General features: G+C 44.8%; 1 protein-coding gene across 1 annotated transcript; it reads left to right on the top strand.

Annotated features, from left to right (window-relative positions):
* The first annotated feature begins 9,913 nt into the window (after positions 1-9,913).
* On the top strand, positions 9,914-10,852 carry OR2AT4 (olfactory receptor family 2 subfamily AT member 4). The gene has a single exon (XM_008267736.3). It carries the CDS (start codon positions 9,914-9,916, stop codon positions 10,850-10,852), a length of 939 nt encoding a protein of 312 aa, XP_008265958.3.
* Positions 10,853-11,764: the final 912 nt, after the last annotated feature.

The raw sequence follows: 11,764 nt of genomic DNA, 5'->3' as shown, positions 1-11,764 counted from the left end.
AGCTATAATATATGTGTGAGCTCGTTTGTGTATGTGTATATATATTCACACCCTCATATCTCATATAGCCTAGGTGTGCCATAGGGTATACCATCTAGGCTTGCATAATGCCTCTCTGTGATGTCTGCACAATGAAATTCCTTAATGACTGATTTTCTGGATGTATGTAGAGCTGCGCTTTCAATTCTTATGGGAAATACTTAGCAGTGGAATTTATGGGTCATATGTAAGTGTTTAACTTAAAAGAAATTCTGGAGCTCCCTTCCAACATGTTTCATCCCCACCAGCAATGCGTTACTCTTGCCGTTGGCTCCATACTCTCCCCATCATTCGGTACTGTAGTCTTTAATTTTAGCTCTTGTAACTAGAGCTTAGGGCAGCTCATGTGGTTTTATTTTGCATTTCCATGACTAATGATATTGGCAATTTTCATGTACCCTTGGCTGTTCATATATCTTGATTTTACAGGGTCTGTTCAAATCTTTTTGCCTACTTAAAGCTGGGTTATGTATTTTTGGTTAATGCGTTATAAAAGTTTTCTATATATTTTGCATTTTTTTTTATTTTTGACAGGCAGAGTGGACAGTGAGAGAGACAGAGAGAAAGGTCTTCCTTTGAGGTTGGTTCACCCTCCAATGGCAGCCACGGCCGGTGTACCGCGCTGATCCGATGGCAGGAGCCAGGTACTTATCCTGGTCTCCCATGGGGTGCAGGGCCCAAGCACTTGGGCCATCCTCCACTGCATTCCCGGGCCACAGCAGAGAGCTGGCCTGGAAGAGGGGCAACCCGGACAGAATCCGGTGCCCCGACCGGGACTAGAACCTGGTGTGCCAGCGCCGCAAGGCGGAGGATTAGCCTGTTGAGCCGGATTTTTTTTTTTTTTTTTTTTTTTTTTTTTGACAGGCAGAGTGGACAGTGAGAGAGAGAGACAGAGAGAAAGGTCTTCCTTTTGCCGTTGGTTCACCCTCCAATGGCCGCCGCAGCTGGTGCGCTGTGGGCGGTGCACCGCGCTGATCGGATGGCAGGAGCTAGGTACTTATCCTGCCCTGGGGTGCAGGGCCCAAGTACTTGGGCCATCCTCCACTGCACTCCCTGGCCACAGCAGAGAGCTGGCCTGGAAGAGGGGCAACCGGGACAGAATCCGGCGCCCCAACCGGGACTAGAACCTGGTGCGCAGGCGCCGCTAGGCAGAGGATTAGCCCATTGAGCCACGTGTACCCTTGGCTGTTCATATATATTGATTTTATAGGGTCTGTTCAAATCTTTTTGCCTACTTAAAGCTGGATTATGTATTTTTGGTTAATGAGTTATAAAAGTTTTCTATATATTTTGAATATAAGTCTAAGGTTACAATTAAACTATTTTTTCCAGTTTGGGGCCTCCCTTTCCATTCTCTCAGCAATGTTATTTGAAGAGCCAAAGTTTTCCATTTTGATGAAGTCTAATTTATTATTTTTTCTTAGGTCTCAGGCTTCATGTACCCTATTTAACATTTAGGTTCACGATCCATCTTGAGTTGATTTTGTAAATGAGAGGAGATAGAGTTTCACCTTTTTCCACACGGGTTTTCCATAAACCACATAAATTATATCTTTTTTTTCTTTTTTTTGACAGGCAGAGTGGACAGTGAGAGAGAGACAGAGAGAAAGGTCTTCCTTTGAGGTTGGTTCACCCTCCAATGGCCGCCACGGCTGGTGCACCACGCTGATCCGATGGCAGGAGCCAGGTGCTTCTCCTGGTCTCCCATGGGGTGCAGGGCCCAAGCACTTGGGCCATCCTCCACTGCACTCCCTGGCCACAGCAGAGAGCTGGCCTGGAAGAGGGGCAACCGGGACAGAATCCGGCACCCCGACCGGGACTAGAACCCAGTGTGCCGGCACCGCTAGGTGGAAGATTAGCCTATTGAGCCGCAGCAACGATAAATTATATCTTTTTAATTTGTTCTTTTTCCAAATAATTTTGTTCTTCCAGGTCCTTTGTATTTCCAAATAAACTTTAGAATCAATGCCTCAATTTCTACAAAAATGTCTACTTGAATTTGATGGGGGTTGCATTGATTCTGTAAAAGAATTTTGGCATATTTGAGATCTGAAAAATGCTGGATTCCCTTGCTCCATAATCATGGTTCATCTCTCCATTTATTTAGTTCTTTAATTTTTTTCAATAGTGCTTTGTAATTCTGAGTACAATCTTGCAAATATTTTGTTAAATTTATATTTAATGTTAATATTTATTTTATGACTTTTGATGGCATTATATGTGACATTTTTAATTGACACTTAATAAACATACATTTTAAAAAAGATTTTATTAATTTATTTGAGAGGTAGAGTTACAGATAGACAGAGGGAGAGACAGAGATCTTCCATCCATTGGTTTACTTCCCAAATAACCACAATGGACAGGGGTGGGCCGATGTGAAACCAGGAGCTGGAAACTTCTCCCGGGTCTTCCACAAGGGTGCAGGGGCCCAAGCACTTGGGCCATCTTCTATTGCTTCCCCAGGCCATAGCAGAGAGCTGGTTCAGAAGAGGAGCAGTTGGGACACAAAGTGATGTCCATATGGGATGCCAGTGCTTGCAGGCTGAGGCTTAGCTCTCTACATCACAGCGCCCGCCCCAATTATACATATTTAAAAGTTTCTACTTCCAATTGTTTATTTTGTCTATAGAAATAAAGTGTCTTGTACAGTGACTCTGCCTTTGGTCATCTTGATAAATTCACTTGTTAATTCTAGTAGCTATTTTAGACTCAGCAGACTTTTCAACATATTTAATCATGTCATTTATGAACAATGAATTCTATTTGTTCTTTCCCAATATTTATGTTTTCTATTATCTTTTTTCTTGCCTTTTTGCACTGGTCAGGACCTCCAGCATAAAGCTGAATGAACACAGTACAAGAAGACATATTATCTTTATTCCTGATTTAATAGGGCAAAAGGCATTCAGTATCACTCCATTAAATGTGACGTTAGCTATGGGGTTTTCATGGATGGATGGATGCCCTTGATCAGGCTGAGGGTGTTCTTTTCTAGCCCACACTTTGTTGAGAGGTTTTATTAGGAATTCTATTTTTATAGCATGTTTTCAGTGAGTATAGAATTCTAGGCTGGAAGAGTTTTCCTTTTAGCACTGTGAAGATGCCATCCCATAGTCAGTTGGTTTCCATAGTTTCTATTGAAAGACAGCTATTGGCCTTATTGTCACTACATTAAAAGCAATGTATCTTCCAATACACTGGAGTGAAAATATAGGGTGTCTGGATAATGGGTAGCACTACCACAGTCAGGAGTTATATGTCGTAGGGTTCCATAGCACAGTGGGATGCCTGCGGTTCACAATAAGGTATTATATTCTGTATAAAGAACTAGGAGAGGAGCTGGTAGGCTCCAAACATGAAGTTAAGGCTACAGAAAGGATAGTTGCTGGGTAAGATTGGTTTATGTTTTATATATATATATATATGTGTGTGTGTGTGTGTGTGTGTGTTGAAATATTATACAGTACCCCATAAAATGCCTAAGTACTACATGTTAATCAGAATAATTTTTAGTAGCTTTTAATTTTTAAAATTTTAAATGTTATTTATTTGAGAGGGAGAGAAAATGAGAGGAGAGAGAGAAAGAGGGAGTAGGAGAGGAGAAAAGGGGAGGCATCCACTGGTTCATTCCACAAATATCCACAATGGCTGGCCTGGTTGAATCCAGGAGCCAGGAATTTAGTCCAGATCTCCCACATAGATGGTCAGGGATCCAATTTTTTGACCCATCACCGCCTCCTTCCAGAATCTACATTAGCAGGAAGCTGGAATCATGAGCCAGAGTGGGGTATTCACACAGGCACTCCAATCTGGGAATGTGTGGATCCTAACAGCCAGGCCAAATAATAACTTTAAAATAATGTTTTTAAAAAGAAATTTAATTTACTTCTTCTGGCCACTTTTTTGTTTTTCCCTTATCTTTAGTTAAGTTTAGCAATTAACCATGATGTATGGTTCCCTGTTGTCTTTATTGTTTTGGTTGAAATCTGCTGTGTTCCTTAAAAACTGATTTTTTAAAATCAGTTTTAGAAATTTCTCAGGCATTATCTCTGTATAAATTGTTTCTGTATTTTCCTCTATTGCTGGAAGTTGAATTGTATGCTTGTTAGAACTTTTGACTAGGTCCTACAATCTTTTGTGTTTTTTTTTTTTCAATTCCTTTTCCCTCCATGACTCAGCTTGCATATTTTCTAGCAATGTTTCTTTTAATTAATTCATTCTTTCTCATTTATATCCATCCAAGAAGTGCTTATGTTCATATACTTCTTAGAGATGAGATGTTCATTAAATTTTTTATAGATCCCAATTCTCTCTTTAAATTCTCCATTAACATATTTTGACTATCTTTTCCTCTTTTAAATAATTTTTTGTTTTTAATTGACTCACAAAATTCAACATATTTATGGGCTAGCATGTGATGTTTTGATACATGTATGCATACTATAATATTCAAATCAAGTAAGCATCTCTATTTCCCCATTTATCATTAGTTTGTGGTTAAAACATTCAAAATTATTTCATCTAGCTTTTAAAATATATAGTACACCAGCATTATCTATCGTCACTCCACTGTGCAATAGAGCACGAGAACTTCTTTCTGCTCTCAAAACTGTAATTTAGTACCGAAAACCAGCCTTTGCCCATCTCTCCCTTCCACTGTATTCATCGCAGCTTCTGGTAGCTATTTGCTCAACTTCAATGAGGTCAATATTTTTGAGATTTCACATATAAGTGAGATCATGTAGTACTTGTCTTTCTGGACTGGTTTATTTGTAATTTCATGATCTCCAAGTCCATCCATGTCATTGCAAATGACAGGAATTCATTCTTCATAAGGCTGAATAGTATTCCATTGTGTTATGTACCACGATTCCTTTATCCATTCAGGGTTTATGGACACCTAGGTTGATTCCACATCTTGGCTATTGTGAATAGTGCTGCAGCAAACGTGCGGCTTTAGATATCTCTTCAACATACTTATTTAATTTCCTTTGGATATTTTTTTTTTTGAGCGGAGTTAGACAGTGAGAGAGAGAGACAGAGAGAGACAGAGAGAAAGGTCTTCCTTTTGTTGGCTCACCCCCAAATGGTTGCTACGGCTGGTGCGCTGCGCCGATCTGAAGCCAGGAGCCAGGTGCTTCCTCCTGGTCTCCAATGTGGGTGCAGGGCCCAAGCACTTGGGCCATCCTCTACTGCCTTCCTGGGCCATATCAGAGAGCTGGACTGGAAGAGGAGCAACCAGGACAGAATCCGGCACCCCAACCGGGACTAGAACTCAGGGTGCCAGTGCCACAGGCTGAGGATTAGCCTAGTGAGCCGCGGCGCCGGCCTGGATAAATATTGAGTAGTGGGATTGCTGGATCACACAGTAGATGTATTTTTAAGTTTTTGAAGAACATCTGTCCAATAACCACACTTACTAATCTACATTCCCACCAGCAGACTTTGCTGCAGTGCATATTAGTATTTCTATATACAATGGTAAAAGCTAGTGGAAAACCAGCACACCAATACAGAAATATCTTTAATATCTAATAGTTCCAAATCCCATCTTCTTAATTATTACACAACTGTGGTAGTGGTCAAAGCACTGGGCAAGGAATAGAGCTTTGCATCCCAATTCTAGCTCTGCCTCTAGCCCCACCGTGTGAAAGGGGGTGGGTTATTTCTCTTCCTTCTCTTGTATTCTCTGTATACCTTGTGGTTGCTTCCTGCCTCCTCTGCTGCTATGAGTGTGAGGTGGGATCATGGGAATGAAGGCTACACCATTAGTGTAGAACTCCGGGCCCTTGAGGGCTGTTAGTGGTGTTCCTCTCATTATCATGAAGCCCAGTGCCAAGGCCCACACCCTCCTACACATGCCCTAGGAGATGCCAGGAATTGGTCCCTGAGGGATGGTAGCACAGTGCCCACAGGAGCACTGTCCTGAGGGAAAATACCCTGAGAGGCCTGCCTGAAAGGAGGAGCACAAGGGTTTAAGGTCCATGGCCCACAACCCCAGCCTGCTAACTTCCCCCAAGGCCTCATGCGGAGAACCACAGAGACAACTGTGGAACCAGGCTCAGCAGGTGACCTTTGCTGGACATGTTGTGCCCACAGATAGGCAGGACTGGTATGCAGACAGGGATGGGGGATGAGCATGGAGGATCAAGGACCATAATTCTGGGCCAGAGGTCAGGAAGATAGATTGGATGTGCACAGAAGCAGGCACCCAAGATCCACTGTATGCCTATGCACGGTGGGCGACTTGGACCAGGCATCCTGATGGGTCCGATAAGGGTAAGGAGGAATGCTCACAGCTGGGAGGCAAATCACTGTGGTGGCATCTTTTCCCAGGAACCAATGAAACTGTAGAAAACTTTGGCTTTTTTTTTTTAAGATTTATTTATGTATTTGAAATGAAGAGTCTTACAGAGAAGTAGAGATAGAGGTAGGGGTAGGGGAAGGGGAAGGGGCAGGGGCAGGGGCAGGAGGCAGGAGGCAGAGAAAGAGAGAGAGGTCTTTCATCCGTTGGTTCACTCCCCGAATGGCCGCAACAGAAGGAGCTGCGCTGATCCGAAGGCAGGAGCCAGGAGCTTCTTTCCAGTCTCCCACGCAGGTGCGGGGACCCAAGGACTTGGGCATCTTCTACTGCTTTCCCAGGCCATAGCAGAGAGCTGGACTGGAAGTGGAGCAGCTGGGACACAAACCAGCACCCACATGGGCTGCCAGCACTGTAGGTGGTAGCTTTACCAGCTACACCACAGTGCTGGCCCTGAAACTCTAGAAAACTTTGAATTCACATGTCCTGGGCTTGTAGAAAGCATTTTCTGAGTTCTCTCCATGAATGAAACCCTATGTGGTTTCAGATGATGGGATGTGACATGATGCTCAAGGGTCACACAGCTGGAAGTGGGAGCAGGGATTGGAAACCAGTCCTTTCTGACTCTCAAGTATGTACCCTTAACCAAGAGGCAAAGGACTTGACCTTAAGCAGGTGACCTGAGCAGGGCAGCCCTTGCCCTCTCCCTTATGGGCATGGACCATCCTGCCAAATATATGGGGACACTGAGAACATGGCTCAGTGAATTGGAACCCCTCAGAGACCTGGTCTTCAAACCTCTCACTGTACAGGGAGGAAAACTTAGGCTGTGGGGAAGAAGGATGGTTACAGCCAGCAAATGGCAGGGCTGGTCTGGGAGCCAGGATTCTTGGCTGCCAGGAAGGCAGGACAGCCTCACAGCAGGCTGATTCCAGGAATACCCTCTGCTCTCGCCCCTTGCCAGCAGTGGCCTTGGAAGCGAGCCCATCTTCCTCTGACCCCCAGGTTCTTGTGTGTTGATGGCACATCACCACACCCTGTCAGGGCTGTGTGTTGAGAGATGATGGCTGTGGAGTGTCATGCAAGGCTGGACATCCAGGTGATGGGGTTTCCTGTCTTTTCTTGCCAGCTCTGGGTCATAGACCACTCCCACAGGGAAGACAACTGGGGCAAGTTCAGTGTCCTGGGAAATGTCCTTTTGGCCCTAAGCCTGTGACTGCATCACTGGGAGGTAACATATAATTCAAAATAAAGTAAGAACTATAAGAAAGTCCAGCCAAATTCTGGTATTTCTGGTGGTGGCTTAGGTGATTGGTGCTATGAAACAGCCCATGTTAAATTCCTACCACATTTGTGGAGCCCTGCTTTGCTGGTGGCCTGCACCTGGGCTGCTTCTTAAATAGTCCAGCACCGCCTGGCATGGAAAAGCCATGGACCATCTGCACAAAACTGGACAAAGAAAGAAAGAGCAGAGCAGCTGGGCTTGATGGCCTGTTAGAGCCCAAGTGGTTTTGACCTGAGATTTTATCTCTCCAACCCCCACATCACCCTAACCCACGGATCAGCCCATGACTGCTTCTCTGAATGCAGGATTGTCCAGGGCCATGTAGCTTTCATTCCTCTGGGTTTGAGAAAAATCTGGCCACCAAAATCTGTTGGGAAAGGGTTCTGGTTAACTGAAGGCTGACTCTCTGTTTGAAACAGGTTCACTCTTCTGCCAGATCCTGGGGTGTTATTTCAAAGGATCCTTTGTGTTGCCAGACACCAATTTAGGGCCTACCATACAGAGACGCAGAGAAAAATCCGAACTCTAATTTTGTATGATGCCATCAATGGCAAAATCAAAAAGGCAAAAACTGTTCCACATTGGAAACTTGGACTTCAAGATTCTCCAGGAGATACATACAAGGCAAGTGCTTTGCTCTGGAAAGCAAAGACCAGCACAGAGGTGGGCATTTGGCTTAGTGATTAATACGCTGCTTAGGATGCTTGCAACCAGTATCAGAGAGCCCAAGTTTGAGTCCCAGCTCTGCTACCAATTCCTGCTTTTTGCTACTGTTCACCCTGGAAGACAGCAGGTCATGGCTTCAGTAGGAACCTGGACTGAGTTCTGCTCCTGTCTTTAGCCTGGCCCAACCTTAGCTACTCTGAGTGTTTGAAAAATGATCCAGGAGATGGGAGATCTCTCTATGTGTCTATCTCTTTCTCTGCCTCTCAAATAAATAAATAATTTGATTTAAAAAAAAAAGAATTCCAGCTCCTTTAACAAAAACAAAAAACAGCAGTCCAGGCACCTGGGAAGCCCCCCTTTCCTTGTACACAGTCTCTAGTCTATGGTTGGGACATTTTCCCAGTTTCTATATTAGTGGTTGCATTCATGAAGATGATTTGTTAGAAAAGTGGGAAATCAGAAGTGGCTCAGGACAATAAGGGGAACCACTGGGATTAAAGAGGCAATGATGCTGTTGCTCATGTGGACTTGCCCTGGGGGGTGCTCCATCCAAGTGGCACACCTAGAGCAGAGGGTGAGTCAGTGCTTTCCTTCAACCCAAAATGCCTGGGCTGGGAGCTGAAATGTTCATTTCTGAGCCTCTGGGGTTCTTCTGCCTTGGAGCAGCTGCTGCCAACATATTTTGGGTTTTTTTCTCTTTCAACAACACCTCCCAAGGCCTCCCAGGTCACCAGGACCCTTTCCAACCAGGGACCGGGGGAGCCTGCTGCGTAGCGGGCATGCCGAGGCCAAACAGGAGCAGTTGCTGAGTGGCAGCAGCCAAGATGGAGGGAAATTCATTGGATGACAGAGAGAGGTATGGGCTCTCCAGGGCTGCCTGGGGTGGGAGAAACCATTGTCAGGACCCTAGTCAGGGATAACTTCTCACCACACTTGCAGTTTTGGAACATGACAACGAGCTCTGCCCCCAGAGAGGGGACACAGAACTCCAGAGAGACAGTAGAAGCCCTGCAGCAAACCAGCGGGAGAACAGGGAGACAGGCCCTTTAGTGATTATGGTGGAAGATACTTGCTGCTGTGAACCTTGGATAAATCAGGGCTCATGAGCGACTGGGGACAATGATGTCCTTTTGTAAAACTTGAAGCAAAGGTTGAAAGAGAAAGGAACTCGGGGGCCAGATGAGAGATCTTAATCCGCCAAGAAGACCATATGGGAAATGGAATAGGACACCAGGAGGAGTTCTGCCAAGCAACTGCAATGAAATTATTATTAAATTTTAAAATTATTAAATAATTATTGCTTAGTATCTTTACCCCTGGAATTTCAGTCCCATCAATTTGTCACCTATACCTCACACAGAGTGTATGGTTTGTGTAGTGTAGACAATTTCTCATGGTTGATTTTTAAAAGGGAAGAGGCAATTCTAGAAAGGGCTGAAGAAATTTGATATGGGACACAACCCATCCCCTGTGCTCTAGACTGCAAATTACATAAATACAGTCGTGTTCATGACCTTTCTGGAATTCTCACCCCGGAACCTCTGGTTGTTCTGTTTGCAGAGGAGCCTGGTTTACAGATGTCTCACTACCCACCTCCTGAGCATCCAGCTTTAGCCCCCATGGAGACCACAGCCTGTAATGGATCAGGAGATGACTCACCTGTCTTCTACCTGGCAGGCATCCCCTCTCTGCCGGAGCACCTCTTCCTTCCCATCTTCTTTGTCTTCCTCCTCCTCTACCTGCTCATCCTGCTGGGTAATGCCCTGATCCTGGGGGCTGTGCTGGCAGAGCCTAGCCTCCACAAGCCCATGTACTTCTTCCTCATCAACCTCTCAGCCCTGGACATCCTTTTCACCACAACCACCGTCCCCAAGATGCTGTCTCTATTCCTGTTTGGGGACCACTTCCTCAGTTTCCCTGCCTGCTTCCTGCAGATGTACCTCTTCCATAGCTTCTCCTGTTCAGAAGCCTTCATCCTGGTGGTCATGGCCTATGACCGCTATGTGGCTATCTGCCGCCCACTGCACTACCCTGTCCACATGACCCCACAGACCAATGCCGCACTGGCAGCCAGCGCCTGGCTCACTGCCTTCCTCCTGCCCATCCCAGCAGTAGTAAAGACCTCCCAGATGGCATACAACAGCATTGCCTACATCCACCACTGCTTCTGTGACCACCTGTCTCTGGTCCAGTCCTCCTGCTCCGACACCACCTCCCAGACCCTCATGGGCTTCTGCATCGCCATGGTGGTGTCCTCCCTGCCCCTCCTGCTGGTGCTTCTCTCCTACGCCCACATCCTGGCCTCGGTGCTTCGCATCAAGTCTCGAGAAGGCCGCTCAAAAGCCTTTTCCACCTGCAGTTCCCACCTCCTGGTGGTGGGCACCTACTACTCATCCATCGCCGTAGCCTACGTGGCCTACAGGGCTGACCTGCCCCTCGACTTCCACATCATGGGCAATGTTGTGTATGCCATTCTCACTCCTGTTCTCAACCCCCTCATCTACACACTGAGGAACAAGGATGTCAAGGCAGCCATCACCAAAATGACCTGTCCCTAGGCACCAAAGAATGGTAGGAAACCCTGATTTAAAAAGGTAACTAGATCTTTTCTCATGGAAAACTACAAAATCTAAGCAGCAAGGTAGCTAGAACAATAACTCCCAAAATATACTCCCAGGTATTCCTCTATTATAATCAAACTATGACTTTTGTTTCTTAATTCACAGACCAAATGGATAGCAATTTCATATTCAGCCTTTAATCTGTGAACCTCAGATTTCACAAGACTGAATAAAACTGAAGGCCATTTTAAAAAATATTTATTTTATATATTTGAAAGACAGAATGACAGAGAGAGGGAGAGACACAGAGAGATCTCCATCTGCTGGTTTACTCCCCAGATACCCACGAGGTTCAGAGATAGGCCATTTGCTCTTTTATTGTGATTTTCCCTAAACATTCATCATGAGTAGACATGAAATAATAGCAATGGCAATAATAAGAATGTTTCTAACCAGTAATCACACCTGCTAATTGGCAAAGTCTCTCTGCATTTCCCTATTTAAAAATATTTCCAGCTTTGTGCATCACAAGACCCTGCCAAAAGAGTGAAAAGACAACCCACAGAATGGGAGAAAATATTGCCAATCACATAGCCAATAAAGAATTAATATCCAGAACTTATAAATAACCCTCATAACTCTTCATCATCAACAACAAAAAACAGACATCTCAATTCAAAGATGAGCAGAGTAGATAGATAAGCACATGAAAAGATACTCAGCATCATTAATCACTAGAGTTACCCCACATGTCCATTAGCATAGCTATTATAAAAACAGAAAATAGCAAGTGTTGGTAAAGAGGTGAAGAAACCAGAACCTTTGTGTGCTGTTAATGGGAATGTAAAATGCTTCAACTGCTAAGGAAAACAGTTTGGTGATTCTTCAAAAATTTGAATATAGAATTAC

Source organism: Oryctolagus cuniculus, chromosome 1, assembly GCF_964237555.1.
Source record: "Oryctolagus cuniculus chromosome 1, mOryCun1.1, whole genome shotgun sequence".
Lineage (NCBI taxonomy): Eukaryota > Metazoa > Chordata > Mammalia > Lagomorpha > Leporidae > Oryctolagus > Oryctolagus cuniculus.
Note: the sequence above shows the minus strand (reverse complement) of the source record. Positions and strands in the feature narration are given on the sequence as shown.

Bases quoted from the DNA above. Each gene is read 5' to 3' on its own strand.
- OR2AT4 (XM_008267736.3), top strand. From the start codon at position 9,914: ATGGAGACCACAGCCTGTAATGGATCAGGAGATGACTCACCTGTCTTC.